Source organism: Salvelinus fontinalis, chromosome 17, assembly GCF_029448725.1.
Source record: "Salvelinus fontinalis isolate EN_2023a chromosome 17, ASM2944872v1, whole genome shotgun sequence".
In the NCBI taxonomy this organism is placed as follows: Eukaryota; Metazoa; Chordata; class Actinopteri; order Salmoniformes; family Salmonidae; genus Salvelinus; species Salvelinus fontinalis.
Window position 1 is genome coordinate 4,217,963 of NC_074681.1, and position 27,601 is coordinate 4,245,563.

At 40.1% G+C, this 27,601-nt stretch overlaps 1 protein-coding gene across 2 annotated transcripts; it reads left to right on the top strand.

Moving 5' to 3' along the window:
• Window positions 1-215: 215 nt before the first annotated feature.
• Window positions 216-27,331, top strand: LOC129813604 (uncharacterized). 2 transcript variants are annotated; one of them, XM_055865938.1, is made up of 7 exons: window positions 216-308; window positions 16,079-16,135; window positions 18,882-19,196; window positions 19,433-19,714; window positions 19,801-19,920; window positions 23,360-23,403; window positions 23,652-27,331. In XM_055865938.1, exons 1-7 carry the CDS (start codon window positions 254-256, stop codon window positions 23,898-23,900), a joined length of 1,122 nt encoding a protein of 373 aa, XP_055721913.1. In that variant the 5' UTR covers window positions 216-253; the 3' UTR covers window positions 23,901-27,331. The 2 variants fall into 2 exon arrangements, with proteins under 2 accessions (XP_055721913.1, XP_055721914.1); XM_055865939.1 differs by lacking the exon at window positions 16,079-16,135.
• The last annotated feature ends 270 nt before the right edge of the window (window positions 27,332-27,601 follow it).

Genomic DNA, 27,601 nt, shown 5'->3' on the forward strand with positions numbered 1-27,601 from the left:
AACTGGAAACTTATCACAAATAGTTTCTCATTTTCAGAGAAGTGTTTGTAAATAGAAGCCCTTTTCTTAAATGATTGAATTGGAATCTGTTTACTTCCTGAATTGACTGCCTTATTCGAATTTACCCAAGCCATGCCTTTATAGACTGAAAAATATGTAACCGCGACGTATAATGTGCTACATAAATTGAGGGGTGCGTAGTTGAGGAACTTACTTTAACTTCCTGTTTTACTCGGTATGTTCAACAAAAAGTATGGCAGCTCTCTTACATTCAATCGTTTTTCTATCAGCTCTAGTCCAAGGATCAGGTAAATATTCAACCATTCTATCTTTGCTCTAGTATTGACTGTATTGATTAGATGTGTATACCAATAATCTGATCAGAAAGGCAGGCAAGTGACAGGCAATAGGTTAGTGCTGAGAGTTTCACTTGATGTTAGGGATGGGCTACGCACATGGTCATGAGAAAGGTTTTGCTATTTATAATGTTATTTTTGATTTACAAAGACAACAACAGCACAGTGACAACAAACATTAAAACATGATAAACAAACAAGGGGAAGGGCAAGGAAGAGTAGCCTGGGTCTTACCGGGACACACAAGATACACAGCTAACCCTGTCAGGTGTCTGTGAAGGGATTGACAAGCCTTAGGGGGGATCCATGAGTCACTGTTCTTCAGATAATTGTCACTATCCTGTAAAACCAACAAAAACAAAGAACAATAGGGTAGACAACATGGATAACTAAAATGTATGATATCTCTCTGTTATTGTCTATTACACTGGTCATTTTACTTTTGGAGTAGAATTCTGATATTTGATGCAAAATTATTCTGATATTTTAAATATACACTACCGGTCAAAGTTTTAGAACACCTACTCATTCAAGGGTTTTTCTATATTTTTACTATTGTCTACATTGTACTACACTGTACCATTTTCTAGTTCTGAGTCTCTACTTTTATCCAATGTGAAAAAAAGACCATATAAAGCATTGATACACAAGACCGAATCGAGCCGGTCGGTCACATATTTTGTCTCGGTCAGGGATGGGCTCAATTAAGAATTTAATTGAATTTTCTTCATAAATTCCAATACATTTCCTGAATTTGAAAGTAGTTAACAGGATACAGAATAGCAATTTGCATTTGACTGAAAGGAAATAGAATTGATTTAAGTGAAATTAAAATAAATTATAATCTTTTTTATGTGTAGTCTATAGAAATACAGATATTTTGCATATAACATGTCGTTATGCAACACAGTAAGATACACCTGCTCTTTCTATGACAGACTGACCAGGTGAATCCAGGTGAAATATATGATCCCTTATTGATGTTACTTGTTAAATCCACTTCAATCAGTGTAGATGAAGGGGAGGATAAAGGATAAGATGGATTTTTAAGCCTTGAGTCAATTGAGACATGGATTGTGTGTGTGCCATTCAGAGGGTGAATGGGCAAAAAAAAATTTCTAAGTGCCTTTGAACGGGGTATAGTAGTAGGTGCCAGGCGCACCAGCTTGTGTCAAGAATGGCAACACTCCTTGGTTTTTCACACTCCACAGTGTCCTGTGTGTATCAAGAATGGTCCACCACCCAAAGGACATCCAGTAAACTTGACCCAACTGTGGGAAGCATTAGAGTGAACATGGGCCAGCATCCCTGTGGAACGCTTCAACGCCTTGTAGAGTCCACGCTCCAACGATTGCAGGCTGTTCTGACGGCAAAATATTTTGCAACTCAATATTAAGAAGTTGTTCCTGATGTTTCGTAAACTCAGTGGAATTGGCTATTCTAATCACTAAGGTTAAAGTAGTATATGACCATTCTTTCCAGAGAAAAGTGATGTTCTTTAGTATCTGGAAGTGGGACCTGTCAGAATCTATGAAACTTCCATGTTCTATGGCTGAGTGGAAGATCTTGAATTGCACTGAATTAAATTCTTCTTCCTGTCACTCAAACTGAATTGAGCCCAACCCTGCTTGGTTTTCACAAAAAAACTTGAATGTTGTTTTCCAAATGTAAATGTAAATGTAAATGTAAACTAATCTGAAAAAAATGGTAAAAGCGCATCAGTAAGTGCTTTGTACAAAGAATACCAATGGTGAAATGGGTCCCCATACTTTGACATTTGTCTAAGAAAGAGGAACTAGAGGAAGTACATATAACTTCCGTAAAAAAGCCACTATAGACCACGTGGAATGGTCGTTCCACGAATAGTGCCTTTTATGTCCTAGTGACATTATATGTGTACATTTGATACAACACTCAATTTAAGAGTTGGATGACATAGACCTGCTTTAAAATTCAAATAGTGTTTTTTAATTCAAATAAATGTGTTGTTTTCTCAAATTCCTATTTTGGTATTGTTGGGTTGCATTTTCTTGGGCTTCTATTTAAAAATGAACACTCAAAATGTGCACTTATAAATCATTGTCACGATCGTGTGGCGGATTAACGGACCAAAATGCAGCAGTTGGAAAATATGCCATCTTCTTTTATTTTAACACGAACGAAGATGAACACGACACAAAAACACTTTACAAACTAACAAAATAACAAAACGACCGTGAAGCTACAAACGTTGTGCACAAACATACAGGCTACTAACGTTCTTACATAGACAATACTAGACATCTACACTCAACACAAAACCATACACTACAACCATTAACCCCTTTACCAAATAAACACCCAAAACAACAAAACATAAACATTCCCCATGTCACACCCTGACCTAACTAAAATAATAAAGAAAACAAAGAATAATAAGGCCAGGGCGTGACAATCATATCAATTTTAATCAGTATACAGCTGTAGACAGAGGTCAAAGATCAACATACAACTTATGTCTCTCCTGAGTTCTGCCCCGAACAAAAGACACGATCTTATATACCCGAGATCACACCTTAGAGTGTTATTTCCTATGTCAAAACCTGTATGTGCAGCTAAAATAACAAGTTATTCTTAACACGAGGTTTCTGAGAACCTGTCTCAGCGGTATGCAAATCTGCCCTAGTTTCAGAGAGTGTCTTGCTTTCACCCACAGTCCCGTTTCTCACCTTTACTCACAGACACCGGGGTTGCTGCGAGTTTTGGTAGAGAGCTAAACACAGACAGAAGCCTCAATATTCAGCTATACAGTGAGCATAAATACAATGGCACGTAAGCAAATTAATAACAACATAATCAGCGGTAGACCCCCAAAGTCAACTTTAACCCTTCAGTATGTCCCACGTCATTTTTTTACGACTTCTAGAACGATTTTAACCCAATTAACTGCAAAATAAAGGACCCTATGTTTTCACCATCATTGCAAAGCCCTAGTTATTTTGTTACATTGACAAAGTTAGTTCTGAAGATTATTATTTATTTCATGTGATTAGTGATTTGTTTACATTTGTCTCTCAGGTTTAACCCAGTGAGTCCCACTGTAACGCCGGGGCGTATCCATAGATACCAACCATTAGTCTGTGTAATTACTAAGCTAGAGTGGTACTTGTGAGACAAGGGTGGATCACGAAGGGGCCCGGGGCCGGGTCTTTTATACAAAACGTCTGTAGAGTGGGTTGAGCTACACTACACTACAGTCAGAGCCGCCTGCAGACAATGATCAGCTAGGGGGAAATCTGAATTTTCCAACAACAGGTTTCTGTGCCAATGCACAACACAATCAATAAAAGCATACCGACTTTGGGCACTTCAATATCATGGTTTGCATTTTCAACACCACAGTAAAAAGACGTCGATCTGGACAAACAAAAAACGTCTGATGCGGTACAGTCTGATGTGTTACAGTCTGATGTGTTACAGTCTGATGTGTTACAGTCTGATGTGCTACAGTCTGATGTCCTACAGTCTGATGTCCTACAGTCTGATGTGTTACAGTCTGATGTCCCACAGTCTGATGTGCTACAGTCTGATGTGCTACAGTCTGATGTCCTACAGTCTGATGTGCTACAGTCTGATGTGCTACAGTCTGATGTGCTACAGTCTGATGTCCTACAGTCTGATGTGTTACAGTCTGATGTGCTACAGTCTGATGTGCTACAGTCTGATGTCCTACAGTCTGATGTGTTACAGTCTGATGTGCTACAGTCTGATGTGCTACAGTCTGATGTGCTACAGTCTGATGTCCTACAGTCTGATGTGTTACAGTCTGATGTCCTACAGTCTGATGTGCTACAGTCTGATGTGCTACAGTCTGATGTCCTACAGTCTGATGAGTTACAGTCTGATGTGCTACATTCTGATGTGTTACAGTCTGATGTGTTACAGTCTGATGTGCTACAGTCTGATGTGCTACAGTCTGATGTGTTACAGTCTGATGTCCTACAGTCTGATGTGCTACAGTCTGATGTGTTACAGTCTGATGAGTTACAGTCTGATGTGCTACATTCTGATGTGTTACAGTCTGATGTGTTACAGTCTGATGTGCTACAGTCTGATGTGCTACAGTCTGATGTGTTACAGTCTGATGTGCTACAGTCTGATATGTTACAATCTGATGTGCTACAGTCTGATGTGTTACAGTCTGATGTGTTACAGTCTGATATGTTACAATCTGATGTGCTACAGTCTGATGTGCTACAGTCTGATGTGCTACAGTCTGATGTGCTACAGTCTGATGCATTTTGAAAACTGACGGTTACAGTGTAGTGTTTATAAGGAGTTCTCTCGTGTGTGTGTTGTTGCGTGTGCAGTAAGCCCACGGGCTGATTTCTTCTTCTTGCTTGGCAGAGTTCTCAGTAAAGGTTAAATTGTGAATCTGCAACCCAAATGTATTACATAAAATCTACATGCCATATCTCACAATTGATGGGGCTTCCTGAATAAAGTATGTTCGCTGTGACAGAAGGTTTATAAAAAATATAAAAAATTCCACAAAGTTATATCTAGCGCTGCAGTGGGGGGGAGGGTCACATGACCTTATGCCTTGCTCTAGCTCTGTACTCTCCCTGAGTCAGAGATGCTTATATACTCTCCCTGAGTCAGAGAGGTTTAGGTACTCTCCCTGAGTCAGAGAGATGGGCATTGTGACAGATAGTCCAACACTGAGTCAGAGAGGTTTAGGTACTTCGACAAATTTCTCAAATTTGCCGCTATTCTTCTTTAAATAGCAACTGAACGTAATAAACAACTTATATATGACATCGAAAGGAATCATAAACATTTAGGGCTCTATTTGAACAAACCCAACAGTAAATCTTAGCGCTAGTGTTAGGGTTACAGGTTCTAGTGATAGTGTTATAGGTTCTAGTGTTAGGGTTACAAGTTCTAGTGATAGTGTTATAGGTTCTAGTGTTAGGGTTACAGGTTCTAGTGATAGTGTTATAGGTTCTAGTGTTAGGGTTACAGGTTCTAGTGATAGTGTTATAGGTTCTAGTGTTAGGGTTACAGGTTCTAGTGATAGTGTTATAGGTTCTAGTGTTAGGGTTACAAGTTCTAGTGATAGTGTTATAGGTTCTAGTGTTAGGGTTACAGGTTCTAGTGATAGTGTTATAGGTTCTAGTGTTAGGGTTACAGGTTCTAGTGATAGTGTTATAGGTTCTAGTGTTAGGGTTACAGGTTCTAGTGATAGTGTTATAGGTTCTAGTGTTAGGGTTACAGGTTCTAGTGATAGTGTTATAGGTTCTAGTGTTATTGTTACAGGTTCTAGTGATAGTGTTATAGGTTCTAGTGTTAGGGTTACAGGTTCTAGTGATAGTGTTATAGGTTCCGGGGTGGGACAAATATTTGAGCTATTTTCACGAATTATGTGCGCTGTAGCTGGTGGTGCTGAGAAAGGAGTGGGTTTTGATGAGTAAACAAGTTGAGGTTTTGTCAAGGTTTTGTCACTGGCCAACCGGAACATGGCTAAATATGTGGTTATTTCAAATTGTGTATTTACGCTCTTATGTATTGCATTATCATCAACTCCAATTAGAATATTAGTCCATAGCCTAGTTCATTAATTATCCTGCTCCATATTTGAAAAATATGTTGAAAATGTTTGCAGTGCACATTGTTCTAATTGTATTGCTTCAATATGAAAATACATTGTTAAACATAGTCCATAGCATTAACACTGATATTGTAACGCTTGTCTGAAGAAGTGGACCAAGGTGCAGCGTGGTGAGTGTTCATGATTCTTTAATTACTCAGAACACCAAACAAAAACAACAGAAAGGAATGACGAACGTCACGTTCTGCAGGCTTCACAGAGCTAACAAAAACAAGATCCCACAACATAGGTGGGAAAACAAGCTACCTAAGTATGATTCCCAATCAGAGACAACGATAGACAGCTGCCTCTGATTGGGAACCACACTCGGCCAACCACAAAGAAATACAAAACATAGAATGCCCACCCCACATCACACCCTGACCTAACTAAATAGAGAAATAAAATGGCTCTCTAAGGTCTGGATGTGTCAGATATAGAGGCTAGGCCTAGGTGATATGGCCAAAAAATATCATATCTAGATTTTTTTTCAAACTTCACGATATACTTTATATCTTTAAAAAAAACTATTTCCCAAAATAAGCTTTGTTGCACAATTAAAGGTCAATACACTGCATTTGAAACAGTCGGGAAAAATCTAATGAATTCAGGGCTCTTAAAATTAAATCTAGGCTAAATGTAAGCCTTCAACCATAAGACCCACTAATAATTAAATTATTTTTTTCCAAATATCAGTGATCCGGCTTTCAAATCTGTCTATGAAAGCGCCCTTTTCGTTACAAATTTAACCAGAACCAAGCACAATGGATATCCATTAATAATAATGGCCAACTTCTGTCAACAAGCATGATAGAAAATAAACACAGGTCTCATAAGCAATCTTTCAAGCACAAGGCCAATGCTAGGGACTAGCCAGCAAAAGGGGGCTAAGCGAGATTCAACTTCCTGCAATACAACACATTTTGCCATTGGGCAGAGAGAAAATTAAAGCATGTTTTTTTTGCAGTTCTACACATTTAGGTATGGGGCGGAGAGAACGTTTAGCAATTTATAACACATTTCACGCAATTCTACGTTTTTTGCCATGGTGCATAGACATTTTTTGCAGTTTTAAAGCTCATTTCCTGCAATTCTACCCATTCTGTCATAGGGTGGAGATACATTTTTGCAGTTTTAAAGCAAATTTCCTACAATTCTGCCATGACTTATGCCATGTAGATTGATGAGGGGAAAAAAGTTTTATCATTCAAATTTAGCATAAGGCTGTAACGTAACAAAATGTGGAAAAGGGAAGGGGTCTGAAAACTTTCCGAATGCACTGTATGTATGTGTATATTTATATGTTGCATTTATATTCTTGTTCGGTGTGTGTATATATATATATATATATATATTTATACAGTTGAAGTCGGAAGTTTACATACACCTAAGCCAAATACATTTTAACTCAGTTTTTCACAATTCCTGACATTTAATTCTAGTAAAAATTCCCTGTCTTAGGTCAGTTAGGATCACCACTTTATTTTAAGAATGTGAAATGTCAGAATAATAGTAGAGAGAATGATTTATTTCAGCTTTTATTTCTTTCATCACATTCCCATTGGGTCAGAGGTTTACATACACTCAATTAGTATTTGGTAGCATTGTCTTTAAATTGTTTAACTTGGGTCAAACATTTCGGGTAGCCTTTCACGAGCTTCCCACAATAAGTTGGGTGAGTTTTGGCCCATTCCTCCTGACAGAGCTGGTGTAACTGAGTCAGATTTGTAGGCCTCCTTGCTCGCACATGCTTTTCAGTTCTGCCCACAAATTTTTTATAGGATTGAGGTCAGGGCTTTGTGATGGCCACTCCAATACCTTGACTTTGTTGTCCTTAAACCATTTTGCCACAACTTTGGAAGTATGCTTTGGGTCATTGTCCATTTGGAAGACATATTTGTGACTAAGCTCTAATTCCTGACTAATGTCTTGAGATGTTGCTTCAATATAGCTCCATCATTTTCCTCCCTCATGATGCCATCTATTTTGTGAAGTGCACCAGTCCCTCCTGCAGCAAAGCACCCCCACAACATGATGCTGCCACCTCCGTGCTTCACGGTTGGGATGGTGTTCTTCGGCTTGCAAGCCTCCCCCTTTTTCCTCCAAACATAACGATGGTCATTTTGGCCAAACAGTTCTATTTTTGTTTCATCAGACCAGAGGACATTTCTCCAAAAAGTACGATCTTTGTCCCCATGTGCAGTTGCAAAACATAGTCTGGCTTTTTTAATGGCGGTTTTGGAGCAGTGGCTTCTTCTTTGCTGAGCGGCCTTTCAGGTTATGTCGATATAGGACTCGATTTACTGGTGATATAGATACTTTTGTGCTTGTTTCCTCCAGAATCTTCACAAGGTCCTTTGCTGTTGTTCTGGGATTGATTTGCACTTTTTGCAACAATGTACCTTAATCTCTAGGAGACAGAACGTATCTTCTTCCTGAGTGGTATGATGGCTGCGTGGTCCCATGGTGTTTATACTTGCGTACTATTGTTTGTACAGATGAACATGGTACCTTCAGGCATTTGGAAATTGCTCCCAAGGATAAACCAGACTTGAGGAGGACTACAATTTTTGTGGAGTTCTTGGCTGATTTCTTTTGATTTTCCTTTGACATCAAGCAAAGAGGCACTGAGTTTGAAGGTCTTGAAATACATCCAGGTGTAACAGGTGTATCAGAAGCTAAAGCCATGACATCATTTTCTGGAATTTTCCAAGCTGTTTCAAGGCACTGTCAACTTCTGACCCACTGGAATTATGATACAGTGAATTGTAAGTGAAATAATCTGTCTGTAAACAATTGTTGGAAAAATTACTTGTGTCATGCACAAAATAGATGTCCTAACCGACTTGCCAAAACTATAGTTTGTTAACAAGACATTTGTGGAGTGGTTGAAAAACTTGTTTTAATGATTCCAACCTAAGTGTATGTAAACTTCCGACTTCAACTGTATATGAATCGTGTCATGAACATATTGACTTTGAAATGAACAAGGAAGAGGTTTTATAAGTAGGCTAAGTCTGGCATAAGCTTATTCCCACACTTTACAATAACTCTGTTGCAGTGGTCTTAGGTAGTCTCCGTATAGGCTATTCTTTCCATCGCAGCAGCGCTGCCCAGTTGAAGAGCTTGTGCTCTCCATGCAGCACCATGCGCCTTCGGAAAGGCACCCCTCAGCCTCAGAAGATGCCCTTCTGGAGACATGCAGCCATAGTCATTATACCCTAATGTAGGCCTATTTGCCTACTAGCCAAATAAAGTGCTGAGCATGATGTGTGCAACTCGTCATTCCAACATATTTGAACATTTATTTAATTCTTCATTCAGTTCAGTCAGTTCAGTTAGTATGTCATTCATTCAGTCATTTGTCTGAGTTGAAATAGGAAATAAATTAAAGAGAATAGAACAGCCTTATACATTTTTTATTGAAATCCATGTGTTTAAAATATCTAAATTATCCAAAGTTCTTCAGCCTATCACTTTAATAATTCAATGTTTTAATTTTGGGCTATGTAAATAAAAAAATAGGCCTTCAAGGCCAATTGGCAAAAGAGGTATTGTAGCCCATGAATTAGCAGGTATACCTCTTTGGCTATCCGGGAGATAGGCCTAGCTCGAGGCTAGCTGAAGGCTAACTGGTGCTTGCTTCGGGACAGAGGTGCTAGCCAGCAGTAGCCACTCGTTTGTAGCTAGCTAGCTGCGATGATCCGGTGTAATGGCCCAGAGCTTGCGGCAGGAATCCGGTGATGTGGTGAAGAAAGGCAGTCCGATGTGCTCTGTGATATCGCACTGTGCAGACTGGCAGGTATTGATCGAGCTAAAGCTAGCTGGTGTCCGAGCTAAAGGTGAGGACCGCTAGCCATGGCTAACAGTGACTACTAGCTAGTTAGCTTCTGATGGAGGTTCCAGTTATAACGTATAAAAATAGCAGATCCGTAGCACATTGGGTGAGGCAGGTTGCAGGAATGTATATTTAGATCGTAGGTGGAAAGTGAGACAAAAAATATTTACGAAAAAAAACCTGATGAAACCGACTATTTACATGGGACAAGACGGGACAAGACAAACACGCGTCCGACTGCTACACCATCTTGGATTGCTACATATCACCGACAAACTGAAATGGTCCACAACACAGACAGCGTGGTGAAGAAGGCACAACAGCGATCCTCTTCAGCTACAAGAGGCTGGAAAAATGTGGCTTGTCACCGAAAACCCTCACTAACTTTTACAGGTAAACAATTGAGAGCATCCTGTCGGGCTGTATCACCGCCTTGTACGGCAACTGCACCGCCCACAACCTCAGGGCTCTCCAGAGGGTGGTGTGGTCTGCACAACACATCACCAGGTGCAAACTACCTGCCCTCAAGGACACCTTCCACACCCGATGTCACAGGAAGGCAAAAAGATCATCAAGGACAATAACCACCCGAACCACTGCCTGTTCACCCCGCTATCATCCAGAAGGCGAGGTCAGTACAGGTGCATCAAAGCTGGGACAGAGAGATTGAAAAACAGCTTCTATCTCAAGGCCATCAGATTGTTAAACAGCCACCGCTAGCACAGAGAGGTATAGGTATTGTAGCCCAGGAGTGGCTGATGGACCTCTTCAGCTAGCCGGGAGATGGGCCTAGCATGGGCTACCTCCAGGATAATTGGTGCTTGCTTCGGGACAGAGACGTTAGCCAGGAGTAGACACTCGGATTGCAGCTAGCTAGCTGTGATGATCCAGGTGAAAAGGTTCAGAGCTTGGGGTGGTGATCCGGGGATATGGAAAGAAAATAGATCCGGTGTGCTCTGGTTTGAAACGCGTTGTGCAAACTGGCGAGAGTTTTCCGAGCTAAGGGTTAGCTGATGACCACTAGCAGTGGTTAGCTGACTACTAGCTAGTAACTAGTTAGCTGGCTAGCTTCTGTTGGGGGTTCCGATTCAGTAGTAAAGAAAAATACTTTAGAAAAAAGCAGATCCACACCACATTGGGTGGGTTGTTGGAGAGTATTTTGAAGTTGAGGTTTAGAAAAATATGAAAAAGATATGCGAAGAAAAAAGATATAAAAGATATATACATTGGACATGACAAAGACGAGGACAAAGACGTCTGACTGCTACGCCATCTTGGATACATACAATGTGTAGGGTGCAGTCTTACAGATGGGACGTTAAATGGGTGTCCTGACTCCCTGTAGTCACAAAAAATCCCATGGCACTTATATCTCAGACTGGCCAATAAAAATAAAATATTAATATGGGCAAAAGAACAGACACTGGACAGAGATATGGCTTTTTCTTTGCAACTCTGCCTAGAAGGCCAGCATCCCGGAGTCGCCTGTTCACTGTTGACGTTGAGACTGGACAGAGGAACTCTGCCTAGAAGGACAGCATCCCGGAGTCGCCTCTTCACTGTTGACGTTGAGACTGGACAGAGCAACTCTGCCTAGAAGGCCAGCATCCCAGAGTCGCCTCTTCACTGTTGACGTTGAGACTGGTGTTTGCGGGTACTATTTAATGAAGCTGCAAGTTGAGGACTTGTGAGGCGTCTTTCTCAAACTAGACACTCTAATGTACCTGTCCTCTTGCTCAGTTGTGCACCAGGGCCTCTCACTCCTCTTTCCATTCTGGTTAGAGCCAGTTTGCGCTGTTCTGTAAAGGGAGTAGTACACAGCGTTGTATGAGATCTTCAGTTTCTTGGCAATTTCTCGCATAGAATAGCCTTCACTTCTCAGAACAAAAAGAGACTGACGAGTTTCAGAAGAAAGCTATTTGTTTCTGGCCATTTTGAGCCTGTAATTGAACCCACAAATGCTGATGCTCCAGATACTCAACTAGTGTAAAGAAGGCCAGTTTTATTGCTTCTTTAATCAGAACAAGAGTTTTCAGCTGTGCTAACATAATTCCAAAAGGGTTTTCTAATGATCAATTAGCCTTTTAAAATGATAAACTTGGATTAGCTAACACAACGTGCCATTGGAACACAGGAGTGATGGTTGCTGATAATGGGCCTCTGTACACCTATGTAGATATTCCATTAAATATCAGCCGTTTCCAACTACAATAGTAATTTATAACATTAACAATGTCTACACTGTATTTCTGATCAATTTAATGTTATTATAATGGACAAAAAATGTGCTTTTCTTTCAAAAACAAGGACATTTCTAAGTGACCCAAAAACTTTTGAACGGTAATGTATATATACACAGTATACACACACATAAACAGCGCATTCAGAAAGTATTCAGCCCCCTTGACACTTTCCACATTTTGTTAGGTTACAGCCTTATTTCTCATCAACTACACACAATACCTCATAATGACAAAGCAAAAACAGTTTTTTAGAAATGTTTGCTAATTAAAACAAATAATAATAATGAAATTACATTTGCATAAGTATTCAGACCCTTTACTCAGTACTTTGTTGAAGCACCTTTGGCAGCGATTACAGCCTCAAGTCTTCTTGGGTATGACACTACAGGCTGGGCACACCTGTATTCTCTCATTCTTCTCAGCAGATCATCTCAAACTCTGTCGGCTCGGTTAAATGAGGAGCTTTGCGGCACAGCTATTTTCAGGTCTCTCCAGAGATGTTGGATCGGGTTCAAGTCCAGGCTCTGGCTGGGCCACTCAAAGACATTCAGAGACTTGTCCAGAAGCCATTTATGCATTGTCTTGGCTGGTGCCCGGTTTCCTCCAGGTGTGACACTTGGCATTCAGGCCAAAGATTTTAATCTTGGTTTCATCAGACCAAAGAATCTTGTTTCTCATGGTCTGATAGTCTTTAGGTGCTTTTTGGCAAACTCCAAGCAGGCTGACATGTGCCTTTTACTGAGGTGTGGCTTCCGTCTGGCCACTCTACCATAAAGGCCTGATTGGTGCAGTGCTGCAGAGATGGTTGTCCTTCTGGAAGGTTCTCCCATCTCCACAGAGGAACTCTAGAGCTCTCTGTGTCCATCGGGTTCTTGGTCACCTCCCTGAACAAGGCCCTTCTCCCCCGATTGCTCAGTTTGGCCGGGCGACCACCTATAGGAAGAGTCTTGATGGTTCCAAACTTCTTTCATTTAAGAATGATGGATGCCACTGTGTTCTTGGAGACCTTCAATGCTACAGACATTTTTTGGTACCCTTCACCAGATCTGTGCCTCGACACAATCCTGTCTCTGAGCTCCACGAACAATTCCTTCGAACTCATTGCTTGGTTTTTGCTCTGACATGCATTGTCAACTGTGGGACCTTATATAGACAGGTGTTTGCCTGTCCAAATCACGTCCAATCAAGTTGTAGACACATCTCAAGGATGATCAATGGAAACAGGATGCACCTGAGCTCAATTTTGAGTCTCATAGCAAATTTCTAAAACCTGTTTTCACTTTGTCATTATGGGGTATTGTGTGTAGATTGATGAGGAAAAAATGCCAAGAGTGTGCAAAGCTGTCATCAAGGCAAAAGGTGGCTACTTTGAAGAATCGCAAATATAAAATATATTTGGATTTGTTGAACAATGTTTTGCTTATTACATGATTCTATATGTGTTATTTCATAGATTTGATGTATTCACTATTATTGTACAATGTATAAAATAGTAAAAATAAATAAAAACCCTTGAATGAGTAGGTGTGTCCAAACTTCCAAACTTTTGATATATATGCAGTATACATACATACATACATACATACAGTTCAAGTCGGAAGTTTACATACACTTAGGTTGGAGTCATTAAAACTAGTTTTTCAACCACTCCCCAAATTTCTTGTTAACAAACTATACTTTTGGCAAGTCAGTTAGGACATCTACTTTGTGCATGACACAAGTAATTTTCCAACAATTGTTTACAGACAGATTATTTCACGTATAATTCACGGTATCACAATTCCAGTGGGTCAGAAGTTTACATACACTAAGTTGACTGTGCCTTTAGCTTCTTTGGGATACTGGTTTTTGTCTGGTCGGAATTTCTGATGACTTACGTGCCCAAAGTAAACTGCCTTTTACTCAGGCCTAGAAGTTAGGATATGCATATACTTGGTAGCATTGAATGGAAAACACTCTAACAGAACTGATATGGCAGGCGAAAACCCGAGGAAAATCCATCCGGATTTTTTCTTTTTTAGGTCACATGCAATTTTAAATGGTTGGCTATGGGATATACTCAATAGATAGGACCCAGATTGCAGTTCCTGTGGCTTCCACTAGATGTCAACCGTCTTTAGAAAGGGTTTCAGGCAAGTTTTCTGAAAAATGAAGAAGTTGTTTGAAGATTTCCATCGAGTGTCTTATTAGAAAAGTGGTCTTGTTAGCGCGTGAATGAGGTGCGCTCACTTCGTTATTTATTATTATTTATTTATTTATCTTCCCTATTCAACACACTTTTCTCTGTCTTAAATATTATAGTTTATCTAGATATTAGAGTACCTGAGGATTAATTAGAAACATAGTTTGACTTGTTTGGACGAAATTTACTGGTAACTTTTTGGATTCGTTTGTATGCATGTTGAAAGAGTGGATTACTGAGATCCTTGTCGCCAACTAAACTGACTTTTTTTTTTATATAAAGAAGGACTTTATCGAACTAAACAACCATTCATTGTGTAGCTGGGACCCTTGGGATTGCAAAAAGAGGAATATCTTCAAAAGGTAAGTGATTTATTTAATTGCTATTTGTGATTTTGTGACATTTGTGCTGGTTGAAATAGTATTTGTGTGGGGCGCTGTCCTCAGATAATCGCATGGTATGCTTTCGCCGTAAAGCCTTTTTGAAACCTGAGAACGCGGTTGGATTAAAAAGAAGTTAAGCTTTTAAATGATGACATGTATTTTCATGAATGTTTAATATTGCGATGTTTGTATTTTGAACTTTGCGCTCTGCAATTTCACCGGATGTTGTCGTAGGTGTCCTACTAGCGGGACAGTAGCCCAGAGTGGTTTTAAACAGCTTGGAAAATTCCAGAAAATAATGTCATTGTCACGCCCTGACCTGAGAGAGCCTTTTTATGTCTCTATTTTGGTTTGGTCAGGGTGTGATTCGGGTGGGCATTCTGTGTTCTATTTTCTATGTTTTTGTATTTCTTTGTTTTGGCCGGGTATGGTTCTCAATCAGGGACAGCTGTCTATCGTTGTCTCTGATTGGGAATCATACTTAGGCAGCCTTTTCCCCTTTGTTATTTGTGGGAAGTTAACTTTGTTAGAGGCATCTTAGCCCTGTTAAGCTTCACGGTCGTTTTGTATTGTTTATTGTTTTGTTGGCGACATTCACTAATAAAAAAAGAAAATGTACGCGCACCACGCTGCGCTTTGGTCCACTTCTTCTGACGGTCGTGACAGTCATGGCTTTAGAAGCTTCTGATAGGCTAATTGTCATAATTTGAGTCAATTGGAGGTGTACCTGTAGATGTGTACCACAATTCTGGTTCAATTTCCAAACGCCTGAAGGTACTACGTTCATCTGTACAAACAATAGTATGCAAGTATAAACACCATGAGACCACACAGCCGTCATACGGCTCAGGAAGTAGACGCGTTCTGTCTCCTTGAGATGAACGTACTTTGGTGCGAAAAGTGCAAATCAATCCCAGAACAACAGCAAAGGACCTTGTGAAGATGCGGGAGGAAACAGGTACAAAAGTATCTATATCCAGAGTAAAACAAGTCCTATATCGACAACCTGAAAGGCCGCTTAGCAAGGAAGAAGCCACTGCTCCAAAACTGCCATAGAAAAGCCAGACTACGGTTTACAACTGCACATGGGGAGAAAGATAGTACTTTTTGGAGTAATGTCCTCTGGTCTGATGAAACGAAAATATAACTGTTTGGCCATAATGAACATCACTATGTATGGAGGAAAAAGGGGGATTATAATTTTGTAATCTGAAGATTTTCTTTGGTGCCCCGACTTCCTAGTTAATTATATTTACATGATTAGTTTAATCACGTAAAAGTAATTACAGAGAATTGATTTGCTAAAATAATAGTCTTCACTTTTAATGATGAGAAAGACACGACACCACATATCATGTGACATAGAATGTGCTACAGTACTCTTTGAGTGGTGAATAAATGAGGAACTTACTTAACTTCCTGTTTTACTCCGTATGTTCAACATAAGGTATGGCAGCTCTCTTACATTACATCGGTTTTCTATCAGCTCTTGTCCAAGGATCAGGTAAATATTCAATCATTCTATCTTTGTTCTAATATTGACTGTATTGATTAGATATGTTTACCAATAATCTGATCAAAGGCAAGTGTCAGGCAGTAGGTTTGTGCTGATAGTTTCACTTGATGTTAGGGATGGGCTACGCACATGTTGATGAGAAATGTTTTGCTATTTAAAATGTACAAAGACAACAACAGCACAGTGACAACAAACATTCCAACATGATAAACAATCAACAAGGGTGAAGGGAAAGGGGGGGGGGGGGGGGGGGAGCCCTGTCAAAACACACCAGGCATTCTGTATGACCTGGCAGGAGTCAGGCCTGGGAAGGGATTGACAAGCCAGAGTCCATGAGTCACTGTTCTTCAGATAATTGTCACTATCCTATAAAACTAACAAAAAAACTGAAATATACTGGATATCCAGTCATATACCTGATATGTCATGCCTCCTACTGTACTTTACCACTTATATTGATGTTAGATCCCAAATAACCATATCACAGAGGTTTTCACTGTATGGGGATAGGTTTTCTATCAGGGGGAAAGAACACTAGCGTAGACTACATCGATAACTAAACCTTATGATATTTCTCTGGTATTGTCTATTGTACACCTGCAATTTACTTCTGGAGTAGAATTCTGATATTTGATGCAAATAATATTCTGTTTTTTAAATAGATATTTTATTTTAAATTGAATAGAATTCTGATATTTTAAATAGATATTATATTTGAAATTGAATCGAATTCTGATCATTTAAATATGTATTATAATATTTGAAATGGAATAGAATTCTGATATTTACATGGATATTATAATATTTGAAATTGAAAAGAATTCGGATATTCTAAATGGATATTATTATTATTTATTTTTTTACTTAATCTTTATTTAACCAGGTAGGCTAGTTGAGAACAAGTTCTCATTTACAACTGCGACCTGGCCAAGATAAAGCAAAGCAGTTCAACACATACAACAACACAGAGTTACACATGGAATAAACAAATGTACAGTCAATAACACATTAGAAAAGTCTATATACAGTGTGTTCAAGTAAAGTAATGAAAATATTTGAAATTGAATAGAATTCTGATATTTTATTTCGATATTATAATACTTAAATGAATAGATGTATAATATTTTAAATATTAAAATATTTGAAATGGAATAGAATTCTAATATTTTAAATATTATAATATTTGAAATGGAATAGAATTCTGATATTTGAAATAGATATTATAATATTTGAAATTGAATGGAATTCAGATTTTTTTAAATGGATATTATAACATTTGAAATGGAATAGAATTCTGATATTCATCAAGTATCTCTCTGTTGACATTGATCAATTAGTTAGTTAGTAGTCATTTGTTGAAGCATACTGTTCTGCATTACAAGTAGCAAACAAATAGTGTTTTAGGGTTAATATAAAAGTGTGAGAAACACATTGAGCTACAGGATGTGGAAAGACAACGCTTCAACAGCGAGGGTGGAGGTGATACAGTGACAGAGCGCTGACAGCCATTTATAAGCCAACTGGTTCCATGATGGATATGTCTTTTAGACCACAAACTACAACGAACAGAAACACACTTTAATGCATGAAACATCACCCAACTTATAACAGGTCTCTGAATTAAGGTGGGTTAAGTACATAGAAAAGAGGCAAAGTGTTTTGTAATTCATTCTAATTGAACTATAGTTACCATAAGCATACTGTTGCACTGTAAAAAAGGCATCTTAAGCAATTGCTTAATGAGCGTTATTCTGGGAGTTCAGTGGACTTCAAAAGGACAATCATTTCAGCTGATGTGTTAATGTTGGTTTACTTGACCCCTAGAGTCTATTGATGCACCGGTGTCAATCTAAACAAAATCTGTCAGTTTTTTTTGCATGGGCTGTGTCTCAATGCATCATCCTATGGCGGCCTTCCGCATATGCGATGGTAGGGGGCCGAGCTACAGCGGTGTTTGTGAGACCATGAGACATCCTGACAATCTGTCTTCTCACAAAAATGTCTGTAATGTCCGAACAGTTTGGCCTAGAAACGAGTGTGACCACTCTATGGAAAGATGAGACTCTCACGAAAACGAGGTCTCCGTTAAAATATTATGGAAGAATGGAGGTAGTTTACCTACCCAAACAAGGGGTTAAATATGTGTAAAAAATATATATATGAACTGTATATATTTCCTGAGCTCTCATATCTCCTAGATATAGGACAGACACTTCAAAACTGTATTCCTCATGATTTATTTTTGGACTGTCTTTTTTGCCATTTATGAACGTGTTATTCAATGTGTTTCTGTGGAATATAGTATAAAGGACAAATTCAATATTTTATAAAATAATTGTTTTATATAAAAAAAAATATATACCTAAAGTTTCCTAAAATCCCAAAACAAATGGCTACATGATCCATGGTATGACCATCTTAAACCAATTCCATACGTCAGCATAGAACCCCCCCTTTAAAATTCTAAGTTGAGTGAACATACAATTCAACTTGAGAATGATTCAGCTATATACCCAAATGTTGAGTAAACTCCCAATCCTATTGCAGCTTGTTGCCTTACAACTGTGCATTGAATCACAATCTTTTTTTTGTACAGTGTTCTTGATAGACTGTTTCATTTTTACATGAAGTCTGCTGTCTGTTTATGTCAGAGTCACTGAGACTCTGACTAAATGTAGTTAGTATGACTTGTATATTATAATACTTCACAGGTTTTCTGTCTGTTTTGTTTCAGAGTTCAGCACTGAGACTCTGAAACTGTTTGTTCTAAAGGGACAAAATGTTCATCTGGATGTCCAAGGATATGCTAAAATAAACAATATTGAGGATTTAAAGTGGACGTTTAACAAATCTCACACTTTAGTAAAATACTCAAATGAATCATCAACAGGGAAAATATACACTAAATACCAAGGCAGGGTTGAGTTTTATAAGGGAAACTTCTCTCTAATACTGAAGAACCTACAGGAAGGAGACAGTGGACTTTATGAGGCAGGAGTGAGTGGTGACGAAAACAAAGATGTTGCCAAGTACCAGATATCAGTTCAAGGTAGGTTGTCCTCCATCCTGCCTTCCCTGTATTTGTATTGATATGGTTACAGTGTTGTAGCAATCGATATTGAAATGTGAATTATATCAGGTTAAATGTAATCTAATTTACTGCAGCTTAAGGTACAGAACATGGCAACCACAGTAAAAATGATCAGCCCTTTCTGTGTAAATGCACAGGTGTGTGTGTGTGTGTGTGTGTGTGTTTACCATTTCTATGTATCTACTTGTATTCAGAGAGAGTTGTGACACCACTCCTGACAGTGGACTCTAACTCCACCATCAATGCCACCTGTAATGTGACTGTGACCTGCAGAGGTCAGAACACCTCTGTCACCTCCTGCTGTAACAGCAGCACCTGCTCTCAGGTGGGAGGAGAGAGTAGAGGGGCTGAGACCTCCACTGTCCCCCTGCTCTCTGTCTATGTGGCAGGGGGTTCCATCATCTGTAACCACAGCAACCAAGTCAGCTGGGCCCCTGACACGAAGGAGATCGAAACTATTTGTGCATCCAAATCTAGTAAGACACGCACCCATGCATGCACACACACACTTGTGGATGCACACAAGATTTTATATGCTATTTTGAAGTCACTGTATTTACAGAACTAGAGAGGGACGAAGCGTACAACTACGCTGCCACAGTCTGGAAAGGAGGTCCTGTCGGCATCATCATCATCATCATCGTCGTCGTTGCCTGGATTGCTTGGCGAAAGCCAAATAAAGGTAGTCACAGTTCATGCTGCAGGACCACTCTTATTACAGAAACCTCATATGAATTAAGCTACGGTGAACACAGTAGTTAACAGGCTGTAAAGATTTCACATTATATATATATATACACACATTACCAGTCAAAAGTTTGGACACCTACTCATTCAAGGGGTTTATCTTTTTTTGACTATTTTCTACATTGTAAAATAGTGAAGACATCAAAACTATGAAATAACACAGAATCATGCAGTAACCAACAAAATTGTTAAACAAATCTAAATACACTGCTCAAAAAAATAAAAGGAACACTAAAATAACACATCTTAGATCTGAATGAATGAAATATTCTTATTAAATACTTTTTTCTTTACATAGTTGAATGTGCTGACAACAAAATCACACAAAAATGATCAATGGAAATCAAATTTATCAACCCATGGAGGTCTGGATTTGGAGTCACACTCAAAATTAAAGTGGAAAACCACACTACAGGCTGATCCAACTTTGATGTAATGTCCTTAAAACAAGTCAAAATGAGGCTCAGTAGTGTGTGTGGCCTCCACGTGCCTGTATGACCTCCCTACAACGCCTGTGCATGCTCCTGATGAGGTGGCGGATGGTCTCCTGAGGGATCTCCTCCCAGACCTGGACTAAAGCATCCGCCAACTCCTGGACAGTCTGTGGTGCAACGTGGCGTTGGTGGATGGAGCGAGACATGATGTCCCAGATGTGCTCAATTGTATTCAGGTCTGGGGAACGGGCGGGCCAGTCCATAGCATCAATGCCTTCCTCTTGCAGGAACTGCTGACACACTCCAGCCACATGAGGTCTAGCATTGTCTTGCATTAGGAGGAACCCAGGGCCAACCGCACCAGCATATGGTCTCACAAGGGGTCTGAGGATCTCATCTCGGTACCTAATGGCAGTCAGGCTACCTCTGGCAAGCACATGGAGGGCTGTGCGGCCCCCCAAAGAAATGCCACCCCACACCATGACTAACCCACCGCCAAACCGGTCATGCTGGAGAATGTTGCGGGCAGCAGAACGTTCTCCAGACTCTGTCACATGTGCTCATGCGCTCAGTGTGAACCTGCTTTCATCTGTGAAGAGCACAGGGCGCCAGTGGCGAATTTGCCAATCTTGGTGTTCTCTGGCAAATGCCAAACGTCCCGCACGGTGTTGGGCTGTAAGCACAACCCCACCTGTGGACGTCGGGCCCTCATACCACCCTCATGGAGTCTGTTTCTGACCGTTTGAGCAGACACATGCACATTTGTGGCCTGCTGGAGGTCATTTTGCAGGGCTCTGGCAGTGCTCCACCTGCTCCTCCTTGCACAAAGGCGGAGGTAGCGGTCCTGCTGCTGGGTTGTTGCCCTCCTACGGCCTCCTCCACGTCTCCTGATGTACTGGCCTGTCTCCTGGTAGCGCCTCCATGCTCTGGACACTACGCTGACAGACACAGCAAACCTTCTTGCCACAGCTCGCATTGATGTGCCATCCTGGATGACTTGCACTACCTGAGCCACTTGTGTGGGTTGTAGACTCCGTCTCATGCTACCACTAGAGTGAGAGCACCGCCAGCATTCAAAAGTGACCAAAACATCAGCCAGGAAGCATAGGAACTGAGAAGTGGTCTGTGGTCACCACCTGCAGAACCACTCCTTTATTGGGGGTGTTTTGCTAATTGCCTATAATTTCCACCTTTTGTCTATTCAATTTGCACAACAGCATGTGAAATTTATTGTCAATCAGTGTTGCTTCCTAAGTGGACAGTTTGATTTCACAGAAGTGTGATTGACTTGGAGTTACATTGTGTTGTTTAAGTGTTCCCTTTATTTTTTTGAGCAGTGTATATTTTATATTAGATTCTTCAAAGTAGCCACACTTCGCCTTGATGACAGCTTTGCACACTCTTGGCATTCTCTCAACCAGCTTCATGAGCAATGCTTTTCCAACAGTCTTGAAGAGGCTTTTCCTTCACTCTGCGGTCCAACTCATCCCAAACCATCTCAATTGGGTTGAGGTTGGGTGATTATGGAAACCAGGTCATCTGATGCAGCACTCCATCACTCTCCTAGGTCAAATAGCCCTTACACAGCCTGGAGGTGTGTTGGGTCATTGTCCTGTTGAAAAACAAATGATAGTCCCACTAAGCACAAACCAGATGGGATGGCGTATCGCTGCAGAATGCTGTGGTAGCCATGCTGGTTAAGTGTGCCTTGACTTCTAAATAAATCCCAGACAGTGTCTCCAGCAAAGCACCCCCACACCATCACACCTCCTCCTCCATGCTTCATGGTGGGAACTACACATACGGAGATCTGTTCACCTATTCTGCATCTCACAAAGACACAACGGTTGGAACCAAATATCTAAAATTTAGACTCATCAGACCAAAGGACAGATTTCCACCGGTCTAATGTCCATTACTCATGTTTCTTGGCCCAAGCAAGTCTCTTCTTCCTATTGGTGTCCTTGAGTAGTGGTTTCTTTGCAGCAATTCAACCACGAAGGCCTGATTCAAGCAGTCTCAGCTGAACAGTTGATGTTGAGATGTGTCTGTTACTTGAGCTCTGTCAATCATTTATTTGGGCTGCAGTCTGAGGTGCAGTTAATTGTAATGAACTTATATTCTGCAGGAAAATGGGGTGCAGGAAAAGGGGCTGAGCTGGACCCAAGGAAAGAAATAATAAGTCTCCAAAAACACCCCTAAGCTAGACTACCTGCTTTAAGAACAGCTAGCTAACTAACCAAAAATACAGTGGGTGGTCCGCCCAGTTCTAACTAGTGTTCCTAGACAAAGTTTACCTACGGGTAGTGTATGCCCATGGGTGACTTGTCTTGGTACCCCCTTTTCCCACCATCAAACAAACACTCAAACACCATAACAAAAACAATACTCACCGGGTAACAGACAAAGTGACATGTAGTTGCAAACACAAGCAATCTACAGAGAGATTGCATGACAGAGAGATGGATCTCAAGAGAAAACGACTGACAGGGTTTTTAAACCAAGGGAAAGGGAATGTGATAGGGTAAGAGAAAGGAGCAGGTTGTCTTCTGATTAATGACTGATTGGTGACTGATTGGGGAATGATGATTGCCACCTGTGAGGGGAGAAGGAGAGAAAAGAAAATACGCACACAGGATTCACACTCAGGATACCTGTATCCGTAACAGCTGTCATCAAGGTAAAGGGTGGCTACTTTGAGGAATCTCAAATATAAATACATTTTGATTTGTTTAACACTTTTTTGGTCAGTACATGATTCCATGTCTTAATTCATAGTTTTGACATCTTCACTATTATTCTACAATGTAAAAATAAAGAAAATGAGTAGGTGTGCCCAAACTTTTGAATGGTAGTGTTTGTGTGTATGAGTGTGGATACTGTATATATCTATGCACGCTCATAGCGAATCTTTATTGGATTTTTGTGGTTTGTTTATAGGTGGCAAAAGAGAAGTTCCAAACACAGATTATACTATAGTTGGGGTAAGATACCTTAGATATTGTTTATGTCATAGTTGATGATATTTAAAAAACGGCAGTTAATGGAAAATGTTTGAATTCTAAATTACCGATAAATTCATGTTCATTTCTTATCTTGCTTATATTGTAGAGCATTTAACAGCCACTGAGAAATATTAAATGTATTGATTTGAGGTCATTAAATACATTGTGCTATACCTGGGTCATCATTAATAAACAAATACTAATGTTGTTAATGTTTTATTCTCCAGACTCCAGATAACAGCCAAGCATGTGGTAAAGAGCAGGTGTCTCCAGGTCCAGCATCACCCTCCATCTACAGTATGGTGGGACATCCACACCAGCCTCCACCTGTGGACCTCCCCATGTCCACCATGCCCCCCATGTCCACCATGCCCCCCATGTCCTCCATGTCCACCATGCCCCCCATGTCCACCATGCCCTCCATGACCTCCATGCCTGAGAGTTTATATTCTGTGGTCGGGCCCAACAAACAATAATCAGGCATTTTTACATCTTAGGCCGGGATTCAATTTTATAAGATCACCATTTGTCGGCTAAGCAAATTTTAAAGGTTCCCTCGTTCGTGGAGACTTCATTCACAGTAAATGTTGCATGTGTCGGCTTAATCAGAAATGACCTTTCCATTTCAGTTGCGCTATAACCCAGATCTTCCGCTGTCCAGACTGAATCTAGCCGTTATTCTCAATAGCCCTGTTTATACCTGGTTCTCACATGTCCTTTGGCCTGATCTTGTCAACTTTCTGATTGTGCCCACAAGTTTAGACAGGTGTAGATAATCAAAAGTCAAATTGTGATCAGATCTTCCTGCCCACCTCCGGAGAGGGTCAGGTGTCTGGATAAAGTGTTGTAAAATATCCACACTCAATCACGCAGTACATATACAGTGGCAAGAAAAAGTATGTGAACCCTTTGGAATTACCTGGATTTCTGCATAAATTGGTCATAAAATGTAATCTGATCTTCATCTAAGTCACAACAATAGACAAACACAGTGTGCTTAAGCCTCTTAAGGATCCGCCCCTTTTTTTCAATTTTCACCTAAATTGACATACCCAAATCTAACTGCCTGTAGCTCAGGCCCTGAAGCAAGTATATGCATATTCTTGGTACCATTTGAAAGGAAACACTTTGAAGTTTTTGGAAATGTGAAAGGAATGTAGGAGAATATAACACAATAGATCTGGTAAAAGACAATACAAATAAAAACCCAACCGTTCTTTTGTATTTTTTTGTACCATCTTTGAAATGCAAGAGAAAGGCCATAATGTATTATTCCAGCGCGGGTGCAATTTAGATTTTGGCAAGTAGATGGCAGCAGTGTATGTGCAACGTTTTAGACTGATCCAATGAACAATTGCATTTCTGTTCAAAATGATGTATCATGACTGCCCTAATTTGTGCCTAATTTGTTTATTAATAACTTTATGTTCAAAATTGTGCACTCTCTTCAAACAATAACATGGTATTATTTCACTGTAATAGCTACTGTAAATTGGACAGTGCAGTTAGATTAACAATAATTTAAGCTTTCTGCCAATATCAGATATGTCTATGTCCTGGGAAATGTTCTTGTTGCATTAGCCTACGTTAGCTCAACTGTCCCGTGGAAGGGACACCAATCCCGAATTAAACTAATAACACACAAATCATTTTTCTTGTCGATATTGAACACATAATTTAAACATTCACAGTGTAGGTTGGAAAAAGTATGTGAACCCTTTGGCTAATGACTTCTCCAAAAGCTAATTGGAGTCAGGAGTCAACTAACCTGGAGTCCAATCAATGAAACGAGATTGGAGATGTTGCTTCGAGCTGGCCTGCCCTACAAAAAACACGCGCAAAATTTGAGTTTGCTATTCAAAATAAGCATTGCCAGATGTGAACCATGCCTCGATCAAAAGAGATCTCAGAAGACCCAAGATTAAGAATTGTTAGACTTGCATAAAGCTGGAAAGGGTTGCAAAAGTATCTATAAAAGCCTTGATGTCCATTAGTCTACGGTAAAACAAATTGTCTATAAATGGATAAAGTTCAGCACTGTACTACTCTCCCTAGAAGTGGCCGTCCTGCAAAGATGACTGCAAGAGCACAGCGCAGAATGCACGATGAGGTTAAGACGAATCCTAGTGTCAGCTAAAGACTTGCTGTTGACGAGTCTACGATATGTAAAACACTAAACAAAATTAGTGTTAATGGGAGGACACCACAGAAGAAGCCACTGCTGTCCAAAAAAAAACATTGCTGCATGTCTGAAGTTCGCAAAATAGCACACGGATGTTCCGCAGCGCTACTGGCAAAATATTCTGTGGACAGATGAAACAAAAGTTGAGTTGTTTGGAAGGAACACACAACACTATGCGTGGAGAAGAAAGACACAGCACACGAACATCAAAACCTCATCCCAACTGTAAAGTATGGTGGAGGGAGCAACATGGTTTGGGGCTGCTTTGCTGCCTCAGGGCCTGGACAGCTTGCTATCATTGACGGAAAAATGAATTCCTAAGTTTATCAAGATATTTTGCTGGAGAATGTAAGGCTATCTTTCTGCCAATTGAAGCTCAACAGTAGTTGGGTGACGCAACAGGACAATGACCCAAAACACAGAAGTAAATCAACAATAGAATGGCTTCAACAGAAGAAAATACGCCTTCTGGAGTAGCCCAGTCAGAGTCCTGACCTCAACCCGATGGAGAAGCTGTGGCATGACCTCAAGAGAACAGTTCACACCAGACATCCCAAGAATATTGCTGAACTGAAACAGTTTTGTAAAGAGGAATGGTCCAAAACTCCTCCTGACCGTTGTGCAGGTCTGATCGCAACTGCAGAAAACTAGTTATTGAAACCAAGGGTTCACATACTTTTCCCACCCTGCACTGTGAATGTTTACACAGTGTGTTCAATGAAGACATGAAAAAGTATAATTGTTTGTGTGTTATTAGTTTAAGCAGACTGTGTTTGACTATTGTTGTGACTTAGATCAGATCAAATTTTATGACCAATTTATGCAGAAATCCAGGTAATTCCAAAGGGTTCACATACTTTTTCTTGCCACTGTACACACACATATAATTACACATTCACATTTACAAACTCTTACAATTACACACAATGGTTATATGTGGACAAGCAAATGGCATCTCAGGGAAACCGTACAAGCCCAAGTGTACACACACACATTCAGACACTCACACCCCGACACACACATTCAGACACACACACATTCAGACACACACATATCCCAATAGAGACACACAGAATAAATACACTGACACAATACTGAAGGGTTAACCTTTTACTGCAGTGGGTTAAATCAGGGTCACACAGAGTGTTTCTTGGTAGTCTTAAATAAATCTACTTTCAAAAGTATACACCTCACACACATGGTTATGGACTTAAACAAGAAGAAACCTGTACCATGTCAGATATAGAGTTGAAATGTATTACATTTTGAGTTTGCACTTTATATACATCACAGAAGAGTGACATTTATCAAAACTGTTTGAGATAGAAACACCGGACATTCGTCATAAAAATAAATATTTAAAAAATAATTATGAAATTCAGAAAAATATGAATAACATTCCACTCATGAGGCCGCTAGAGGGCGATACGGTTATTTGACTGCAGGAAAGGTCTACCAAATGAATGCATGCGTGTAAGTCGCTTTGGATAAAAGTAAAATCTATATAAATATATTATATTGTTTATGAACAAGTGATTAAACGATTAAAATACATGAATGACCTGAAGTGACATGTAGCTAAATATAGGTTTGAATGACATTTAACATTTAACATTTACATTTAAGTCATTTAGCAGACGCTCTTATCCAGAGCGACTTACAAATTGGTGCATTCACCTTATGACATCCAGTGGAACAGCCACTTTACAATAGTGCATCTAAATCTTTTAAGGGGGGGGGGGGGGGGGTCAGAAGGATTGCTTTATCCTATCCTAGGTATTCCTTAAAGAGGTGGGGTTTCAGGTGTCTCCGGAAGGTGGTGATTGACTCCGCTGTCCTGGCATCGTGAGGGAGTTTGTTCCACCATTGGGGTGCCAGAGCAGCGAACAGTTTTGACTGGGCTGAGCGGGAACTGTACTTCCTCAGTGGTAGGGAGGCGAGCAGGCCAGAGGTGGATGAACGCAGTGCCCTTGTTTGGGTGTAGGGCCTGATCAG

What these genes read in the sequence shown, in the direction of transcription:
- LOC129813604 (XM_055865938.1), top strand. Translation starts at nt 254, where the DNA reads ATGGCAGCTCTCTTACATTCAATCGTTTTTCTATCAGCTCTAGTCCAA. An exon ending in TATTTGTGCATCCAAATCTA is followed by an intron (nt 19,715 to 19,800) that starts GTAAGACACGCA and finishes CTGTATTTACAG; the next exon opens with AACTAGAGAGGGACGAAGCG. An exon ending in TTGGCGAAAGCCAAATAAAG is followed by an intron (nt 19,921 to 23,359) that starts GTAGTCACAGTT and finishes GTTTGTTTATAG; the next exon opens with GTGGCAAAAGAGAAGTTCCA.